Genomic DNA, 21,619 nt, shown 5'->3' on the forward strand with positions numbered 1-21,619 from the left:
AGCCTTTGCATCATATTTACATTTATTTCTCCACATAAAATCATAGTCAGCAAGGAAAAAAGAGTTCTATCAGAAAAGTTGACACCCAATATTTTCTTACACTATACTATCAGATTATACCCCATTCTTAATAAAGATAACCAAACTTAATTTCTAAAGCAAAATATCACTTCTATCTAACCAAAACAGGAAACAATAATAGTTAGAGAACATGCATTCATTTTATACTTGTCCTCATCTAACAGACGGGCACCTTTTTCCTTTTTATTCTTCTCCTCTTCCTTTTACTGGATTTGGGGCACAAACTCAAGTTCTACAATATACTCCTAAATTAGCAAATGGAAAACGCCATGAGTCAGCACTTTAATACCTACCAGCTCACTAAAAAAATTAAGCCTAATTCTCATATGTGTAACAAAATTCAATATAAACTCCATATTTAAACATCTTGCTGGATGAATCTTCTGAGACCATTGTTAATACATGGATGATTAGATTTCTCCCCTCAAAAGTTTACATTTAGCATGTTTGAGCTTGAGCCCAGGAATCCATGTTTTTATAACAAACACCAGATGATTTTTCGTTTTGGGAAATGCAGAAATTGCTTGCTAAAAAGTAACATTTAATAAAGCTATAGTTTTCAATCTCAGCTATGCAGTACAATCACCAGAGTAACTTTTAAATACACCAATGCCTAGGCCTATATCATAGATTCTGATTTAAGCAGATTGAGGGTGAGGTCTCTGGCACTGATAATTTTTTAAATCTCCCCAGGGGATTCTGATGTATGGTCAAAGTTGAGAACCATCAATTTATAAAGATAACTATTGCTCTAAAGTAAAGACTTAACAAAAAGGGCTGAAAAGGAAATATGTATTATAAGTAGCATCATCATTTTAGTATAATTCCTGATAAATCCCTAATCTTTAATAAAGAAATGAATCTCAAATTAAAACCAGCCAAGAGTACAGGCAGGTAAAAGTCACCTAACTGATGATGCCTATTCCATTGTAGAGAAACTATTAGAGAAAAAGAGGTTAAGTTAACAGTAAATTAACATGCATTGGCATAATTAATAGTCTACCTTAAAGTCATATTTTATGATACAAACATACATGTATATGTTTCTCAAGTAAATTCAGTTTGCATGTTTACATACATAATTCTTTATTATACTCCTGTAATGTTTACTAAGCACCAGGCCCTATTCTAAATGCTTTGCAAATATTAACTAACTTAATCCACATAACAACCCTGTAAAGGAGGTTCTAGTATTATCTTTACTTTACAGATGAGTAAACTGAAACCCAGAGAAGTTACATAACTTGTCCAAGATTACATGACTTGTAAACCATAGAAATGGGATTTATATCCAGATGGCTGGTTCCCAAATCCATTTTTGTAACCACTATGCTATTCTACCTCTCAAAACAGCATGTTAAATAATTTCTAGAAATTAAATTGACAACATTTAGATTTTTAATTATGTAACAAATTATTTTCTGTACCTCTGTGGCTTTTTATAGGTGCTTATTAACACAAGTATGAAAAATATAAGCTACTTTGTTTTCAAGTTCTTTGTGAATAATTGCAAGCTATCTAATTTTGTCAGCACTATAATGGATGCTGAGAATATCTAGTGGACACCCAAATAGAGCCAATTCATGCCTACATTCTTTAAAAGTATTGATAAGAGTGAGGTTTACTTCCATTCTTCCAATAAATATTTACCAAAAGCCCTAAGTATACAGGCTTATATGAAATAGAAAAAAAAATCCTGACATTATGGAACCCATATTCTATTGGGGGATACTGGACAATATACAAGTAAACAAAAAATACACAATATAAAGTGCTATAATGGGGCAGAAAAATTCTTTAAATGAACAAGACATGATTTTTGCACCTGAACAGTTCACAGTCTAGTGCAGAATGACATGTAAACAAGTTACAATAATCCTACAGTGTGATAAGTAAAATGGCCAAAATATGTGTGTGTTTAAGCCACCCATTTTTGGTGGGGGGTGGGGGAAGGGGCAATGGCAATGCTTAGAAAAGGATTTCTAGAAAAGTAACAACTGAAGTAAGTAGTATTTATCAAGGTGAAGAGGAATAGGAAGATATCTTAGGCCAAGGAGACAAAATGATTGAAGCCACAAAAGCAAGATATAACATAACATGTAGTAAAAATGCACTATATTCTTGCAGTGGAGAATAAAAGACAACCATAAGAAAAAGATAAAGTTGGAGAGGTGGGTAGACAAGGTCACTTGGCATTCTGTATGGTATAATTAGGCACCTGGACTTAATCTCGTGGGCCAGAGAAGCTACTAAAGGGTTTAGAGCAAGGTTAGGACATGGTAAGGTTGCTTTTAAGATAGATTATTCTGGGGGCTATATGGAAAACCAGTTTGTCAGGGATAAGAATTATGGTGGACAGATCAGATAGAACTTGTTAAGGTAGTTTAAGAAAGAGTTGAGAAGAACTAGGGCAGTGGTAAAATGGATAGAGAAGAGAAGACAGAAATATTCCTAATTCTTTTGGTCCATTGAATTTACAGTCTAATCTCAAAAATTAGTGATAGTACATGTGAAGTATTTATTCCAATTCCTGGAACATGGTTGAGGGTCAATAGGTTACTATTATAATTTTTATTAATATCATTTTATGATTAATGGAATTAGAGAACCATGAAAAGAATTAATTACAATAACATGAAATGTCACTTTTATTTAAGCAAAAATAGTTGAACATTATCCAAAAAAAGGTGGCTGAGTACCTTACTCTCTTCTAAATTTCCATGTTTCATGTTGTTACGTTATCTATAAACAATTAGAATACAGATCAAAATATTAATGGACTGGCAAAGTCAAAATTTGTATCAAATTTCATTCCAGTGAGTACATCTTACCTATAAAAAATAGTCATGTTAGGGCTAATTTGTTTTCTTCTTTTAAAATATCTAATTGTTATGCCATTAGTTTTATTAAAATTATACTTTATAAAAACAAACAAAAAAAGAAAATAATCTTTAAATTAAAGGCTGATCAATAATCTAAAATAATCATAATCACTAATACCAACTGACTATCTACGATATGCCAGGTATCATCCCTAAGAGATTTCTATGCATTAATTTGTAAACACTTCACAACAATGCTGTAAGGTGAATTTTCATCTTTCTAATAAGTGAAATTGAAACCAAAGGAAATGAGATCTGACTGAATGCCACAGAATTTAACAATTAGGAGTTATTTCAAAAGAATGACCATCCCTTTTTTAAATGAACTATATTGTGATCAAATAACCAAGTACACTAAGAAGAAACCATAGGGGGAATTATAATAAATAGAACTATTATTTCTTACTTGATTAATTTCACTTTGGAGTTGTAAACCATGCTGCTCCTTTTCTTCTCTCTGTTGTTGTAGCTGTTTAAACTCTGCCTTAAGATGCTGATACTTGGTCTCTACTTCTGATAATTCTTCTTTGAGTTTTTGAGTAGCCTCTCCCTTTTCACCTAGTTCTGCCTGTATTCTCTGTAGTGAGGTTTCAGATGCAGATAATCTTGATTGAAGCTGTTGACAATCTAGATCTTTTTGATGAAGACTTGCTTGTATATTCTTTTTACTGACAGATTCTTCATTATATTTCTCCTCTAACTGAGTACAGTCCAAGTCTTTCTTCAGCAACTTTTCCGTCAAGTTCTGAAATGTCAATTTAACAATTTATTTCCTTTTCTAATATTTTTAATTGCTCCAGCTATTCAAACAATCCTTAGTGCAATACTAAAAGTTTTAGTTAATATTAAAATATAAAAATACTCACTTCCCGGTGCCTGCCCATGCAAAAAAAAATACATATATATACATATATATATATATATATGTATATATATATATAGTTAAAATATTCTGGTCAAAAAAATAAATTATTACATAACTGTATAATCATTCAATAATTTATGATTTTATTATTGGCTAAATTATACTAATATAATGTAAAAATTGCCAACAAAGTTCTGACATAAAAACATTAAAATACACTTGATTTTTTAAAATATGCAGCATGTTTACATTCTTCCATTTGGGTTAAAAATTAAAACTACATTTCTGCCAGCAGTAATTACTTTGAACAATGTTATATTATAGCAATTCTGAGTTCTGACTTTGCAATTTCAGAATTAGTAAGGGTTTTCACATAACAACATCATCTACTGCTCTAGTATGCCTGATTCTGCCAGTTCCTTATATTTGCTCTTCTTGATAAAGACCATCATTTAGAGTCAAATTGAATTCAAACTGCTTGGTATATAAAAATAATGATCTCAAAATATCACCAGTTTTATAATTTTATTATTTTACACAATGCCTTCACATCCAAAAGAAGAAAATAATATCTTCAATCAAGGATCTAGATCAACCATTCTAATTAAATGGCAAAATCTGATGTCAGGGGAGTTGTTAAAATTAGTATCACACAATTAAAGTCAACATGTTTAAACATAAGATATGGATCAGAATTTTGACTCAAATCTCTAAGGAAAACAGCCAGGATAAGAAGCCACTATAAACACCTACTGAGCCAGTCAGCTGACATTTATTATACTCACTTACATGCAGTGTGCTAGAAGGAAATAATACAGAAATAGTAAAGGACAATCAAAGCCTTTGTCTTTTAAACATATATATATATATATACGTATAAACAGAATCTAAATGAAATACATCAAAAACAAAAAAAACGTTGACAAAGTTAAAACAATGTATAAGCAAGAATGAACTGACAGAAAAATTGTGTCAAATTTCTTAGGTGCACAATATTTAAAAAATAAAATAAGCTAAGTCAGATGGGGTTAACTAGTAAGAACACCTGAAAATAATATTTGAGTTTGGTATTAAAAGTGGTGAGAAGTGGGTGGGCAACCATGACTCAGCAGCAGAGTTTCGCCTGCCATGCCAGAAACCCGGGTCTCATTCCTGGAGCCTGCCCATGCAAAAAAAAAAAAAAAAAAAAAAAAGTGGTGCGAAACATTCAACAATTGAATATGACTGCTGAATCAACATATTGATATTTCTTTTGGTCTCCAGTGTCTTGGAGTAGCTAAAAGAAAAAATGAAAACTTGAGAAACTGTAACCCATACCAAACTTTAAAATTGGTTGTATAGCTACTTGTTAAAATGTACTTGGAAATTTACTGCTTTTTTGTATATACGTAATTTTCACAATTAAAAAAAAACATTGAATAAACACATAAACACCTATGGTAAAGGTAAAGAAAAAATAGATTTGCTGGATCAAATTGTGCACATTTTAAGAGCTATTGATACAAACGACGATTTTTTCTGGAGTACCAATTTACATTCCCACCAATGCTGTAAAGGAAAATGTTCTTTTCCCTACATTCTCTCCTACCTTGGGTACTATCATTGTCATTTTTGGCCATCTCACTGGAAAAAAATGTTATCTCATACTTGGATTTTTTTATTATTACTAAAGTTAAACATCTTTTCATGTGTTTATTTAAAAAAAAAAAAGTGTCGAGAAAAATTACAGAGTAGGTATAGGGAGACTTCCAGGAAGATGGCCAAATAGAATAGCTCAAGATTATCCTTGCTCCATGGAAAAGTTAGAGAAGGGACAGGAGGGTGACTGAGGCAGCGATATGGGAATGCAGCTGACCTGAGAGAGCCTTCTGCACCTCATAGGGCACCTTGCTTGCAGAGGCCGAAGAACTGAGAAGCAGAAAGCTGGAGCCTGGAAGGAGTGCACGGACGGGAGCCAGGGACTAGGAAGTAAGCCAGGCTGTGTCCCTTGGGTGTGCTACCCTCACCAGAGCAGCCCTATGACCAGCGACTCACCCAAACCCCATGCAAACAAACTCTATCACCAACTCCTATTCCCTGCACTCCAGGCACCCCCACCCCACCAGGCCCCCATGCATGGAACTGCCCCACAACCCCACCCCAAGTGCAGCCCAACCCACCTCTCCCACATCCCTCCTGAGCACTACTTCCCCCTCCCTGTTCCTTGAAGGCTGTTGCCAGGGCATAAAGGCTGCGGGAACTAACCTCCATACCCAGGCTAACCCCGCCTCCCTGCCCATAGTGTTGCACAGCCTCACCCCACCCCCCTGAGCTCTGTGCATGTTTATGGCACTCCCAGGCCCACACATGTACACAGGCCCCCAAGCACATCATTCAGCTCCGGGGACCATACTTTACAGCATTCCAAGAACTGTACATGCTCACAGCCCTCAGCCACACTTCCCAGCTCTAAGTGCTAACCTGCATAGCCAGGTCATATCTGCCCCCAATCCATGAAGGCATAATGCCAACCTGCTGCCAGAGCTCTACGCATGCACACAAAGGGCCCCATGCCTTAGATCAGTACATACCATGGTTACACACCCCAGACTGGTGCATCTGCCTAGCTACATCCTCACTGGTCGCTGGGCGGCCACATTCACAAGCATCACTGTAACATACTCACCCTGCACCTATACCTGCCCTGAAACAAATCACTACACCGAGCGCCCCCACTGTATACCCTGCTCCCTGCTGCATAGCCATCAAACAAACACAAGATCTTAGACTGCTGAAAGAAATAAACTCCCAAAGTAAATCAATCAAGATATTTACATGCCACGAAGACAGCAGAAGGTCACTAAGAATATCACAATGCAGACAAACATAGCCCTGCCTGGTGACCAAATTAAAACACCAGAAGAGACATAGATGTTGGAACAACTAACCAAAGATGTTCAAACAACTCTACTTAATAAGTGGGATAGCAAATGACATAAAGGAGATCAAGAAGAGCATAAAGAGGAATTCAAAAGAATAAATTGAAAAATAGTGGATATAATAGAGATTAAAGACTCTGTTGACCAAATAAAGTACATACTGCAGGCACACAACACCAGATTTAACAGATGGAAGAAAGAATAAGTGAGGATAGGATAACTGACTTTGAAGACTCAAAACAGCAAATGGCAAAAAAAAAAAAGGAAATGGTAGTGATAGACAAAACAAAGTGCACAAATATAAGAATCATTAGTGTCCCAGAAGGAGAAGAAAGAGGTAAAAGACTAGGAAGAGTAGTTGTGGATATAATGAGGGAAAATTTCCCAACCCTAAAAAAAGGACATAAATATGCAACTCAAAGAAGCCCAGCGAACTCTAAACAGAATAAATCCAAATAGGCCTTCCCCAAGACACATGTTAATCAGTTTGCCAAATGTTGAAGAGAAGGAGAAAATCCTGAAAGTAGCCAGAGAAAAACAATCTACTACACACAAGGGAAACCTAATAAGACTGAGTTCAAACTACTCAACTAGCACCCTGGAGATGAGAAGGCAGCAGTGTGATATATTCAAGATCCTGAAAGAAAAAGACTTCCAGCCAAGGATAATGTACCCAGCCAAATTGTCCTTCAAAACAAAGAGCGAGATTCAAGTTTTCACAAACAAAGAAACCCTGAAAGAATCTGTCAATAAGATACTGGCCCTACAAGAAATATTAAAAGGAGTTCTGCCAGCTGAAAAAAAAAAAAAAGACAGGAGACAGAGGTCTGGATGAGGGCATGGAATTAAAGAGTACCACTAAGGGTAATTAAAGACTACAAAGAGAAAAAGGGAAAAGAATATACAGATCTGACAAATTAAAAAGATAAGATGGTGGATCTGAGAAACACCTTTTCCATAATATCTTTGAATGTTAACAGACTAAATTTGCCAATTAAAAGGTACAGATTGGCAGAATGGATTAAGAAACATAGTCCAGCTATATGCTCTGACTCAGGAAGAAACAGAAGACCTCAACAAACACAAGTAAAGAGATTCAATCAGTCATCGAAAATCTTCCTACAAAGAAAACCCCAGGGCCACTTGGCTTCACAGCAGAATTTTATCAAACATTCCAGAAAGATTAACACCAATGCTGCTCAAACTTTTCCAAAAATTGAAGAAAAAGGAACTTTATCTAACTCATTTTATGAAACTAATATCACTTTAATACCCAAACTGGGTAAAGATGCTATAAAGAAAGGAAAACACAGGCCAATCTCCATAATGAACAGAGATGCAAAAATTCTCAATAAAATATTAGCAAATCAAATCCAACAGCACGTTAAAACAATTATACACCTTGACCAACTGGGATTTATACCAGGAATCCAAGGATGGTGCAACACAAGAAAATTAAGTAATATAATACAGCATATTAACAAATTGAAAGGGAAAAATCACATGATCATCTCAATTGATTCTGAAAAAGCATTTGACAAAATTCAGCATCCTTTTCTGATAAAAACACTCCAAAAGATACGAATCAAAGGTAACTACCTCAATATGATAAAGTGAATATATGAAAAACCGATAGCCAGCATTGTACTCAATGGAGAGAGACCGATGCTTTCTTCCTTAGATCAGGAATAAGACAAGGATGTCCACTGTCACCATTATTATTCAACATTGTGCTAGAAGTTCTAGCTAGAGCAATCAGGCAGGACAAACAAATAAAAGGCATCCAAAATAGAAAGGAAGAAGTAAAACTCTCATTATCTGCAGATGATGTGATACTGTACTTGGAAGATCCTGAGAAATCTACAGCAAAGTTATTTGAGCTAATAAACAAATTCAGTAAGATGGCAGGATATAAAATTAATGTGCAAAAATCAGTAACATTTCTATATACAAGCAATGGCCTAGCTGAGGAGACAGTCAAGGAAAAAAATCCATTCAAAATAGCAACTAAAAGAATCAAGTACTTAGGAATGAACTTAACTAGGGACATAAAGGACTTCTACACAGAAAGCTACATAACATTGCTAAAAGAAATCAAAGGAGATCTAAATAGGTAGAAAGACCTTCCCTGCTCATGGACAGGAAGGCTAAATATAGTTAAGATGTCAATTCTCCCCAAACTGATCTACAGATTCAACACAGTACCAATCAAAATTTGAACAACCTACTTTGAAGACTTGGACAAGCTAACAATCAAATTCATCTGGAAGGGAAAGTGACTGCGAACAGCTAAAGGCATCCTAAAAAGGAAGAATAAGGTAGGAGGATTAACATTCCCTGACTTTAAAACCTAATATAAAGCCACAGTGGTCAAAACAGCATGGTACTGGCACAAATATAAAAGCACTGACAAATGGAATTGAATTTATTTATTTATTTATTTATTTATTTATTTTTACATGGGCCGGCACTGGGAATCGAACCCGGGTCCTCTGGCATGGCAGGAGAGCATTCTTGCCTGCTCAGCCACCGTGGCCCGCCCTCGAATCGAATTTAAAGTGTAGAAATAGACCACCAAATCTATGGTCAACTGATTTTTGACAAGGCCCCCAAATCCTCTGAACTGGAACAATATAGTCTTGTCAATAACTGGGCATGGAAGAATTGGATATCAATAGCCAACAGAATGAAAGAAGACCCCTTCTTACACTATACAAAAAAATTAACTGAAAGTGCATCAAACACCTATATATAAGAACTAGCATCATAAAGCTTCCAGAAGAATATGTAGGGAAACATCTTAAAGACCTAGTAACAGGAGGTAGCATCCTAAACTTTACACCCAAAGCACAAGCAACAAAAGAAAAAATAGATAAGTGGGAATTTCTCAAAATCAAATGCTTCTGCACCTCAAAAGACTTTATCAAAAAGTTGAAGAGACAGCCAAATCAATGGGAGAAAATATTTGGAAATCACATATCAGACAAAGGTTTGATTTCCTGTATATGCTGGTTTGAAAGGATGTACGTACCCTAAAAAAACATGTTTTAATCCTAATCCCATTTGGTAAAGGCAGCCGTTTCTTCTAATCCCTATTCACTACTGTATGTTTGAAACTGTAATTACATCATCTCCCTGGAGATGTGACTCAGTCAAAAGTGGTTGTTAAACAGGATTAAATGGAGACGTATCTCCACCCATTTGGATGGGTCTGGATTAGTTTACTGTAATCCTATAAAAGAGGAAATATTTTGGAGAAAGCAGGAGATTCTGAGAGAACAGAGAATGAAATAACCACGAGAAACAGAGAGTCCAACGGATGGAGACGAAGATGGAAAATACCTCCTGGGGAGCTTCATGAAACAGGAAGCCAGGAGAGAAAGCTAGCAGATGATGCTGCGTTCGCCACATGCCTTTCAAGGTGAGAGAGAAACCCTGACCATGTTTCCCATGTGCCTTTCCACTTGAGAGAGAAACCCTAAACTTCATCAGCCTTCTTGAATCAAGATATCTTTCCTAAATGCTTTAGACTGGGCATTTCTACAGACTTTATTTAATTGGGACATTTTCTTGGCCTTAGAATGGTAAACTAAAAACTTATTAAATTCCCTTCTTTAAAAGCCATTCCATTTCTGATATATTGCATTCTGGCAGCCAGCAAACTAGAACATTGTATATACAAAGAAATCATACAACTCAACAACAAAAGAACAAACAACCTAATTATAAAATGGGCTAAAGATATGAATAGGCATTTTTCTAAAGTGCAAATGAAGCACATGAAGACAGCGGGCCATGGTGGCTCAGCAGGCAGAGTTCTCACCCCAGTTTGGATTCCCGGTGCCTGTCCATGAGAAAAAAAAAAAGCACATGAAAAGATGTTCATTTTCATTGGCTATAAGGGAAATGCAGACTACAATTAGACACCACTTCACACCTATAAGAATGGCTAATATTAAACAAGCAGGAAAACATAAATGTTGGAAAGGATGTGGAGAAACTGGCAGCACTTATGCACTGCTGGTGGGAATGTATAATGGTGCAACCACTATGGAATACTGTTTGGCAATTCCTTAGGAAACTAAACATCAAGTTGCCCTATGATCTAGCAATAGCACTACTTGGTATATGCCCAGAAGAGCTGAAAGCAATGACACAAACAGGTATTTTCACACCGATGTTCATAACAGCCTTGTTCATAACAGCCTTATTCATAATTGCTAAAAGATGGAAACAAACCAAATGCCCATCAACAGATGAGTGGATCAACAAAATGTGGTATATACATATGATGTAATATTACGCATCAGTAAGAGAAAATGACATTCTGAAGCACATGACAAGATGGATGAGCCTTGAGGACATAATACTGAAATTAGCCAGACACAAAAGGATAGATACTGTATGATTCCTCTTTTATGACCGTATAAAGGTATAATCAGAGACTTATAATACAGAATATAGGGGACTCAGTGATACATAGAAACTACAGATGGGTGAACCGTTAGCTAATGAGGTTGAACTCCAATGTAAGGGAACAGGTAGGAGTGAAGGTGGTTGTCTAGTAGATCTATAAGTAATATTACCATATTGAATTGAAGATGAACAGGATGGAAAGGGTTGTATAGACCCCTTTTAAGTGTCCGACTGATTCAAACGAGACATATGAATTAGTTGTTGCAAGAATTACTTCAAAGACGTGATTCACGTGCAAAGAGTGTTTAAGACTAGGGTACAGGGGGAAAACTGCTATTGCATGCTATGAGCTATGTTCAAAAGGAAATACTCAGCACGACCACAGCAGCAGCAGAGGTAAATAATGGGGAGAGGGACAAGAGTTAAAAGGAGATTTAGATTTCCTATTTGGCAAGAGTGTGTCTATTGATTTTCTTTCTCTCTCTCTCTCTTTATTTATTTATTGCATGGGCAGGCACTAGGAATTGAACCCGGGTCTCTGGCATGATTTTCTTTCTCTTGGGAACAATGAAATTATCTAAAATAGAGAATGTTGATAGACTGTAGACTTTGAGTTCTCTACATGATGCCCAAAGAATGCAAGTGGCACTGATGGACAAGTAAATTGGTGAACAATGGTGTATACTTATGAACAAAGGCTGTGTTGCTACAAAAAGGAACAAAGTCATGAGGTATGCAATGAGGTGAATGAACATGTGGGACATTTGATGGGACAAAACAAGCCAGAAACAAAAGAACAAGAATGGTACTGTACCACTTTAGATAATGCTTATAAGAAAACAAGAGCCTAGATTGTAAGCTTTTAGAGCAGACACATTAAGTCTGGAGTGGTGATTATTATTTCTGGATGTTGAGAGGCTGTTTTATATATATAACATGATATTAGAGATAAGAATGAAGTTGAACAGGTTAGGGTTAAAGTAATTCAGAACATAGGGGTAAGGAAGACAGTGTCTATATTTTAGAACCACACATACTCTTTGAGACCATGGGAAGAAAGATTTATTTGGTCTGCAACTGCAAGTTTCTGCAGACCATAATCTAATTCAACTTATCTATACAGCTCATTTGAACAACTGAAATACAGGGATCACAGAATAAGAAAGAGGTCTTTAATACTATAGATTATTGTAGGGCCTGGATACATCCTAGAGTATATGAAGCAGATAATCAAAAAGTATTGGAAAAGTGCCATGAGGGATGAGAGAAAGAATGTGGAACTATTAAACCTTACTATCAGGGAATCCCCTGATACTGTGTCTAACTTTAGGGACACCCAATTCAATAGGCCATGTCCTTGAACATGAGGCTTACTCTTGTGAAGCTTATGTAGGTAACAGAGAATCTTAGAATACCTACAGGCATTTCTAAGAGTTAACTCTGAAGGACCTCTTTTGTTGCTCAGATGTGGCCTCAGTAAGCCCAACTCTGCAAATGAATTCATTGCCTTGCCCCCTCTATGTGGGACATGACATCCAGGGGTGAAAATCTCCCTGGTAACATGGGTGATCACTCCTAGTGATGAATCCAGACCTGGCACTATGGAACCAACAATTCCATCCTGACCAAATGGGGGAAGAGAAGGGTAATTAATGGTGGCAAAGAGAGTTCAAATAGAGTCGAGAGGCTATTCTGGAGGTTGCTCTTACACAAGCTTCAGGCAGACCTTGCTAACTATCATAACCTGCCAACCCCCAACCAGGATCATTCCAGCCAATCCTAAAGAACACCTAGGACAATATATAAGACTTCATAAAGGTTTCAAGCACTAGAGTAACTTTCCAGAAATGTACAACCTCCATGGGTCCCTGGTCCAGATAAGTCCTGAAACTTAGCCCAGCCTCTCCAGAACATCAGATAATTCCATCTCTCTACTCCATATTGGTGATAGAACCTTCCAATATGAAACATTTAGAATTGCCATAGCCCAAACACCCCTAAAGAGAGGGATGGAAATATCAAAGGTGATGGTAGAATTGTACAGAGAAGAAAGGACTTAAAAAATGACTATGAATGCTGAATCACTAAATTGTTATCTTTTAGTCACCAGTATTTTAGAGCAGCTAGAAATAAAACTGTGAAATTTAAACACACGTCAAACTCTGAAATATGTTCTACAACTAATTATGGTGATGTGCTTTGAAATTTATAGCTTTTTCATATATATATTATTTTTCACAACAGAAAAAGGAGGAAAAAAGTCGACTGTGATGCTGTCATGGTCAGGTTCACATGTCAACATTGCCAAGTGGTGGTACCTGTTTGTCTGGTTGGGCAAGTGCTGGCCTGTCTGTTGCGATGAGGACATTTCATAGAATTAAATCAAGATCATGTCAGCTGCATCCACAGCTGATTCCATTTGTAATCAGCCAAGGGGAGTGTCTTCTGCAATAAGTGATACTTAACCTAATCACTGGAAGTCTTTTAAGGAGGGTTCAGAAGAGACACCAGGCTCCTTCCTGCTTTGGCCGGTCAACCACACCTATGGAGTTCGTCCGGGCCCTCCATCGGAATCATCGATTTCACAGCCTGCCCTGCAGATTTTGGACTCTGTGTTCCCATGGTTATGTGAGACACTTTTATAAATTTTACATTTGCGAGTGTTTCCTGATGATTCTGTTTCTGTAGAGAACGCTAACTAATACAACTTGGTACCAGGAGGGGTTATTAAGAAACAGAATTTGAAAAATGGGTTTTTATGAATAGTTTTCTACTCTGACTGGATTCAAAAGCGCTAAGGACTCTGATTCCCATAATCAGAATGACACTCCCAATCCATGGAGTGAGTCAGCAAAAGAGATAGTCAAAATATCACCATTTAATTCTCCTAATGCTTTGCTTGTACTAAGCCAGGCTCTGGGGGATAATGTTTTTGACACCTTTACGGAGTTTTGTGGAAATAAGAGGTATACAGATTTTGGCTGCTTGTTGTTAGATACATTGGATACATTAAGGAATGAAAGGGATGGGCTTAAGGCTTCAAATGAGAAGCTTTAGTGCCATCTGACAGACATAGAAGATTCTGAGTATCCTGAGGGAAAATCTTATTTCCTGTAGCCGTAGATTTGATATCTCCAAAAATAAGACTCAGAATCTTATTGTTAGAGTAGCAACTTTACAAAGTAAACTGAAATCTCAATGTTGCATGGTATCTGCCGTTACAGTGAGGAGTGGGACCCTGAAAAATGGGATGGTGATATATGGACTGATAACAATGTCAGGGGTGAGGGTGAAACCCTCGGTCACGCTGAGTCTTCTCAAGATAACCCTGTAATAGTCTGACCTGAGGACATGGCCACCCCACCTCCAGCCTGTCTTGAGGAGTTAACCACCCAACCTCCTCCTGAAGGGATTAGCCCTAGAGTGATTAATCCTGTTTCACCAGATGAAACTGCAAATGAATGTCCTGAAGCAAATGGCTTGGAAGATATTTCTAATTCTTTTCATGACCCATTCCCACCATTCCTCATTTCTTCCAGACCTATAACTAGACTAAAGTCCCAACAGGCCCCTATAGGTGAGGTACAAAGTATCACACATGAGGAGATACATTATACTCCAAAAGAACTGTGTGAATTTTCCAATTTATATAGATAGAAATCAGGGGAATATGTGTGGCAATGGATTTTAAGGGTGTGGGGTAATCATGGGAGGAATATAAGGCTGGATCAGGCTGAATTTATTGATATGGGCCCACTAAGCAGAGATTCCATGTTCAATGTTATAGCTTGAGGGGTTAGAAAAGATATTAACAGTTTGTTTGGATGGCTGGTTGAAACATGGATCAAAAGGTGGCTGACATTACCTGATTATGCCAGAACTGCCCTGGTATAATGCAGATGATGGGATCCAGAGGCTTAGAGAGATTGGAATGTTAGAGTGGATTTATCAGGCAAAGCCTGCTCATACACCCCAGGAATGTCCAGAGGATGCACCTTTCACCAGAACAGTGAGAAATAAATTTGTGAGACCAGCGTCATCATCCCTGAAGAGTTTTGTGGTTGCGCTTCTCTGTAGGTCAGATATTACTGTAGGAACTGCTATCACTGAGCTGGAATCCATAAACACAATGGGGATGACAGGATCAGAAGTCGGTAGAAGCCAGGTGGCAGCACTTAATTGCCACAGACAGGGTAGATGTGACTATTATAATAGCAAACTCAAAGCAGGAGTCAAAATTATATGACTTGCAGAAATTTGTAGCACTGGCTAGTAAACCATGGGGTACCTAGAAATACAATAAATGGGAAGTGTACTAAATTCTTGTTCGAGCTGTATAAACAAAAGAGTTCTAGGTCAACTGAATAGAAGACTAACCTGAAATACAAAAACAGAGTCACGGTCCCTTAATCAATTTCCAGACTTGAGACAGTTTACAGACTCAGAGTCCCTTGAATGAAGGGGAGGCCAGGTCCCTTTGGGAAAGAACCCTGTTACACTGCCACAAATTTATACTGTTAATCTTCCTCCCAGCTTTCCCCAAGGAGACCAATGGCCTTTTACCAGGATAACTGTGCATTGGGGAAAAGGAAATGACCAGATATTTGGGGGATTATTAGACACTGGTTCAGAAGTGACATTAATTCCAGGGGACCCAAAATGTCACTCTGGTCCACCAGTCAGAGTGGAGGCTTATGGAGGCCAGATGATCGATGGAGTTTTAGCTCAGGTCCATCTCACAGTGGTTCCAGTGGGTCCCCAAACCCATTCTGTGGCTATTTCCCCAGTTCCAGAATGTATAATTGGAATAGACATACTAAGCAACTGGCAGAATCCCCACATTGGCTCTCTAACTCATCCAGTGAGGGCTATTATTGTGGGAAGGACCAAGTGGAAGCCAGACGAACAGGCCCTACCTAGCAAAATAGTAAATCAGAAGCAATACCAGATTCCTGAAGGGATTGCAGAGATTACTACCACTCTTAAGGACTTGAAGGATGCAGGGGTGGTGATTCCCACCACATCCCCATTCAACCCTCCTAGTTGTCCTGTGCAGAAAACAGATGGGCCTTGGAGGATGACAACTGGAATATCGTATGCTCGACCAGGTGGTAACTCTAATTGTAGCTACTGTTTCAGATGTGGTATCATTGCTTGAGCAAATCAGTACATCCCCTGGTATGCCAGCTATTGATCTGGCAAATGCTTTTTTCTCAATAGCTGTTAGTAAGGACCACCAGAAACAGTTTGCTTTCAGCTGACAAGGTCAGCAATATACTTTCATGGCCTTACCCCAGGGATAGATCAACTCTCCAGCCCTATGTGATGATCCTGTCTGTAGGGACCTTGATCGTTTCTTCCTCCCACAAGACATCACACTGTTCATTATATTGAAGATTTCATGTTGATTGGACCTAATGAGCAAGAAGTAGCAACTACTCTAGACTTAATGGTAAGGCCTCTGCATGTCAGAGGATGGGAATAAATCCTAAAAAAATACAGGTGCCTTCCACCTCAGTGAAACTTCTAGGTGTCCTGTGGTGTGGGGCATGTTGAGATATCCCTTCTAAGGTGAAGGATAAGTTGCTGCGTCTGGCCCCTCCTACGACCAAAAAAAGAGACACAACGCCTAGTTGGTCTCTTTGGATTTTGGTGACAACATATTCCTCATTTGGGTGTGCTACTCCAGCCCATTTATCCAGTGACCAGAAAAGCTGATAATTTTGAGTGGGGACCTGAACAAGAGGAGGCTCTGCGACAGGTCCAGGCTGCTGTACAAGCTGCTCTGCCACTTGGGCCATATGATCCAGCAGATCCAATGGTGCTGGAAGTGTCAGTGGCAAAGAAAGATGCTGTTTGGAGCCTTTGGTAGGCTCCTATAGGATAATCACAATGCAGACCTTTAGGATTTCGGAGCAAAGCCTTATCATCTGCTGCAGATAAGTATTCTCCTTTTGAGAAACAGCTTTTGGCCTGCTACTGGGCCTTAGTAGAGACTGAACGCTTAACCATGGGCCACCAAGTTACCATGAGACCTGCATTGCCTATCATGTGCTGGGTATTATCTGACCCACCAAACCATAAAGTTGGGCATGCTCAGCAGCACTCTATTGTAAAATGGAAATGGTATATATGAGATAGGGCCAGAGCAGGTCCTGAAGGCACAAGTAAGTTACATGAGAAAGTGGCCCAAATGCCCATGATCTCTGCTCCTGCCACATTACCTTCTCTTTCCCAGACCACAGCTATGGCCTCTTGGGGAGTACCTTACAGTGAACTGACTGAGGAAGAGAAAACTCGGGCCTGATTTACAGATGGTTCAGCACGATATGCAGGTACCACCCAAAAGTGGACAGCTACAACACTACAACCCCTTTCTGGGTGTCCTTGAAGGACAGTGGTGAGGGGAAATCCTCCCAGTGGGCAGAACTTCGAGCAGTGCACCTGGTTGTTCATTTTGCTTGGAAGGAGAACTGGCCAGAGATGCGTTTGTATACTGACTCATGGGCTATTGGTAATGGTTTGGCTGGATGGTCAGGGAATGTGGAAAGACAATAATTGGAAAACTGGTGACAAAGAGGTCTGGGGAAGAAGTATGTGGATAGACCTTTCTGAGTGGGCTAAAAACATGAACATATTTGTGTCCCATGTGAATGCACACCAGAGGGTGACTTCAGCAGAGGAAGGTTTTAATAATCAAGCAGATAAGATGACCCATTCTATGGGTACCAATCACCCTCTTTCCCCAGCAACTCCTGTCATTGCCCAATGGGTTCATGAACAAAGTGGTCATAGTGGTAGGGATGGAGGTTATGCACGGGCTCAGCAACATGGACTTCCACTCACCAAGGCTGATATGGTTACAGCCACTGCTGAGTGCCCAATCTGCCAGCAGAAGAGATCCATACTCAGCCCCCAATATGTAATCATTCCCCGAGGTGACCAACCAGCTACATAGTGGCAGGCTGATTACACTGGACCACTCCCTTCATGGAAGGGGCAGCAGTTTGTTCTAACTAGAATAGACACATACTCTGGATATGGGTTTGCTTCCCCTGCATGTAATGCTTCTGCCAAAACTACCATCTGTGGGCTTACAGAATGCCTTATCCATTGTCATGGTATTCCAGACAGCATTGCTTCTGATCAAGGAACATACTTCACAGCAAATGAAGTGCAGGAATGGGCACATGCTCATGGAATTATCCAGTCTTACCATGTTCCCCATCATCCAGAAGTGGCTGGATTGATAGAACAGTGGGACAGCCTTTTGAAAACTCAATTACAGTGCCAACTAGGTGACAACAGTTTGAAGGGCTGGGGTAATGTTTTCCAGGAAGCTGTTTATGCTCTGAATCAGTGTCTGCTGTATGGTGCTGTTTCTCCCATAGTCAGGATCCATGGGTCCAGGAAACAAGGGGTGGAAATGGGAGTGATACCACTCAATATTACCCCTAGTGATCCACTAGGAAAATTTTTGCTTCCTGTCCCTGCGAACCTGAGCTCTGCTGATCTAGAGGTTTTAGTTCCAAAAGAGGGAGTGCTTCCACCAGGAGAAACAACAATGATTCCACTGAACTGGAATCTAAGATTGCCACCTGGTCACTTTGGGCTACTCATGCCCCTGGATCAACAAGTCAAGAAGGGGATTACATTATTGGCTGGGATGATTGACCCTGACTATCAGGGGGAGATAGGACTGTGACTACACAATAGAGGTAAAGAAGAGTTTTCTTCAAATATAGGAGATCTCCTAGGGCCTGTTTTAGTACTACCATGCCCTGTGATTAAAGTCAATGGAAAACTGCAACAACCCTATCCAGGCAGGAATACCAATGGCTCTGAAACTTCAGGAATGAAGGTTTGTGTTGCTTCCTATGAAACAGAGCTCGAAGGATATTAAGGAATGATGAGAAAGAAAGAATGAAAGAGAAACAAAGATGGGTTCAGGGGGTCTGAAGCTCAGCGATAACAGACCAGAGACATCAGACAACTTTCTTCTTAATTGGTTCCTGCTTATATACTGCAGGATTCACGTGGCAAAGAGTATGCATGCACCTGGTGAGAATACAGAATGCTTACTTAAGATGACCACAGAGAACCTGGGGCTAAGACAAAACAAACTTTCTCTCTTTCCCCCAGACTGTTCTCCATTAAGCAAATTACTATCTCCTCAATTTCTTGCTGCTACTTTGATGCCAGCTGCTCCCAACAAATTCTGCAGGTCTTGTTTTCACCCCTGGCTCCTACAGATTTGGGTCACTCCACCAGGCAAAGAACCACAGCCAGCTGAAGTGCTTGCTGAGGGTAAAGGCAACATGGAATAGGTAGTGGAAGAAGGTAGTGATAAATATGAACTAGGACCACATGATCAGTTACAGAAAAGAGGACTGTAATGCCGTTTTGTTCATGTTATACTATTTAAGTTGTAAGATATCAAGTCTAAGAAAGAATATTACCCAAGGATTTGCAGCCTATTCTGGAGAGATTTAATGTGTTCCAGTTATATGCAGGACAGTTGAGTATTGTTAGGTGAAAGAAAAAAAATGTGTTTATTGTTTTTCATTTAGAAATTAGGTATGGTTTAAGTGATATGTATAGCTGCCAAGTTGACAAGGGGTGGACTGTCATGGTCAGGTTCATGTGTCAACTTGGCCAAGCTGGGCAAGTGCTGGCCTGTCTGTTGCAATGAGGACATTTCAAAGAATTAAATCATGATCATGTCAGCTGCATCCACAGCTAATTCCATTTGTAATCAGTCAAGGGGAGTGTCTTCTGCAATGAGTAATGTTTAATCTAATCACTGGAGCCTTTTAAGGAGAATTCAGAAGAGACAGGCTCTCCTCCTGCTTTGGTTGGTGAGCTTCTCCTGTGGAGTTCATACAAACCCTCCATCGGAATCGTCGGTTTCACAGCCTGCCCTGTGAATTTTGGATTCTGCATTCCCACAGTTACATGAGACACTTCTATAAATTTTACATTTGCGAGTGTTTCCTGTTGATTCTGTTTCCCTAGAGAAACCTAACTAATACAGATGCTAAAAAAATATTTAAGCCCTCTAAAGCATCAAGTTTAAATTATAAAATGTATGTTAAGCTATCTCATAACATAATTACTATTTAAGACAGCAAGATTATTTCCTTCCAAATATGCAGTCCTCTTTTGATTTTCTCACCAATTTTTCTCTCAATTTATCTTACTATGAAAGTATTCCTGTATTAGGCTCCATTATTCACTTGTTACTTACTGAGCCTAAGAAGGACTTTTTAAAAATTATTTTCAAGTTTACAAACTGGTTTCAGAGATCTCAACTCATTTGTTCCTCAGAACAGTTGGGGGTAGAGAGCAATTTGAACTACTTGTAGCTCTCTGACCCCTCATATTTTATATTCTTATGTGTTTTCTATGCCTTTTGTTCATCAAAATGGAATACCATTAACCCCTCCACAATGTGAAATGTTCCTTTATCCTTAAAGACTCAGGTAAAAGCCTTTCTTCAAAAGCCTTTCCTGATTACTAACTAGACAATAAGTCAGGAAGACTTCTATCTCAGTCTTGACCCAACTCTGTATCACAGTCCTTACCAAATAATAAGAATAAAAAAGAAAAACTAACATTTACCGAGGTGCTTACTAAAAGTGACACCCTGATGTAAGCACTTTAAAATGTACTAATTTATTTAAAACTGATCAATCCTAAAAGACAAAAGGGTATAACGGTAGTTCTTTGCAGAAAAGGAAATAAACTTTGATAGGTTTAGTGTCACAGCTAGTAAGTGGCAAAGCTAGAATTTAAATATGCCTTTAACCACTGTAGTATACCGTATTATCAGTATACTACTATGCAATACAGTGGTAATACACAGTAACATAATTACTTGTATCTGGCTCCCCCAGTCTGGCCTATGAACACCTTAAAACTGGAAAGGGAGAGCAAGGAGGGACAGAAAAGGGGTGAGAAGTGAGACACAAAATAACTTAACAATGATCTATATTAGCAGTTTTAAATAAGCAAAAGGATTTTGTTCAAGGTTTATATTGAAGCAGTTAAACTGAGCTGAAGAAATTTTTTTAAATGTCAAAGATGATTTTCATTACAAACTAAGAAGGAATTTTCAATTTTCCCATTTTACTTCAAAATTTTCAAGGCCATTAATGATAAAACACCAGTTTAATGCTTACAAACTTGACATTACTACAAAAGCAATTATCGGGCGGGCCACGGTGGCTCAGCAGGCAAGAATGCTTGCCTGCTATGCCAGAGGACCTGGGTTCAATTCCTGGTGCCTGCCCATGTAAAAAAAAAAAGCAATTATCTTTCCTATCCATTATGTTTTACAGTTTTACCTATCTACATTAATACTGCCTGTATCCAACAAAATCTTTCTAAGGCAGTATGTACAGCTTTAAAAAAGGCATGTACACTTCTTGACCAAAAGGGGGAAGAGAGAAATGAGA

General features: G+C 38.5%; 1 protein-coding gene across 3 annotated transcripts in view; it reads right to left on the reverse strand.

The window, feature by feature from the left end:
• EEA1 (early endosome antigen 1) overlaps positions 1–21,619 on the reverse strand; it is a 193,649-nt gene that overhangs the window by 58,563 nt on the left and 113,467 nt on the right. For all 3 annotated transcript variants that reach the window (XM_077111593.1, XM_077111592.1, XM_077111594.1), the window contains one exon: positions 3,370–3,708. In XM_077111593.1, the coding sequence (XP_076967708.1) occupies positions 3,370–3,708 (339 nt within the window). The remainder of the gene's footprint in view (positions 1–3,369; positions 3,709–21,619) is intronic.

This window comes from Tamandua tetradactyla, chromosome 7, assembly GCF_023851605.1.
Source record: "Tamandua tetradactyla isolate mTamTet1 chromosome 7, mTamTet1.pri, whole genome shotgun sequence".
NCBI classification, from domain to species: Eukaryota; Metazoa; Chordata; class Mammalia; order Pilosa; family Myrmecophagidae; genus Tamandua; species Tamandua tetradactyla.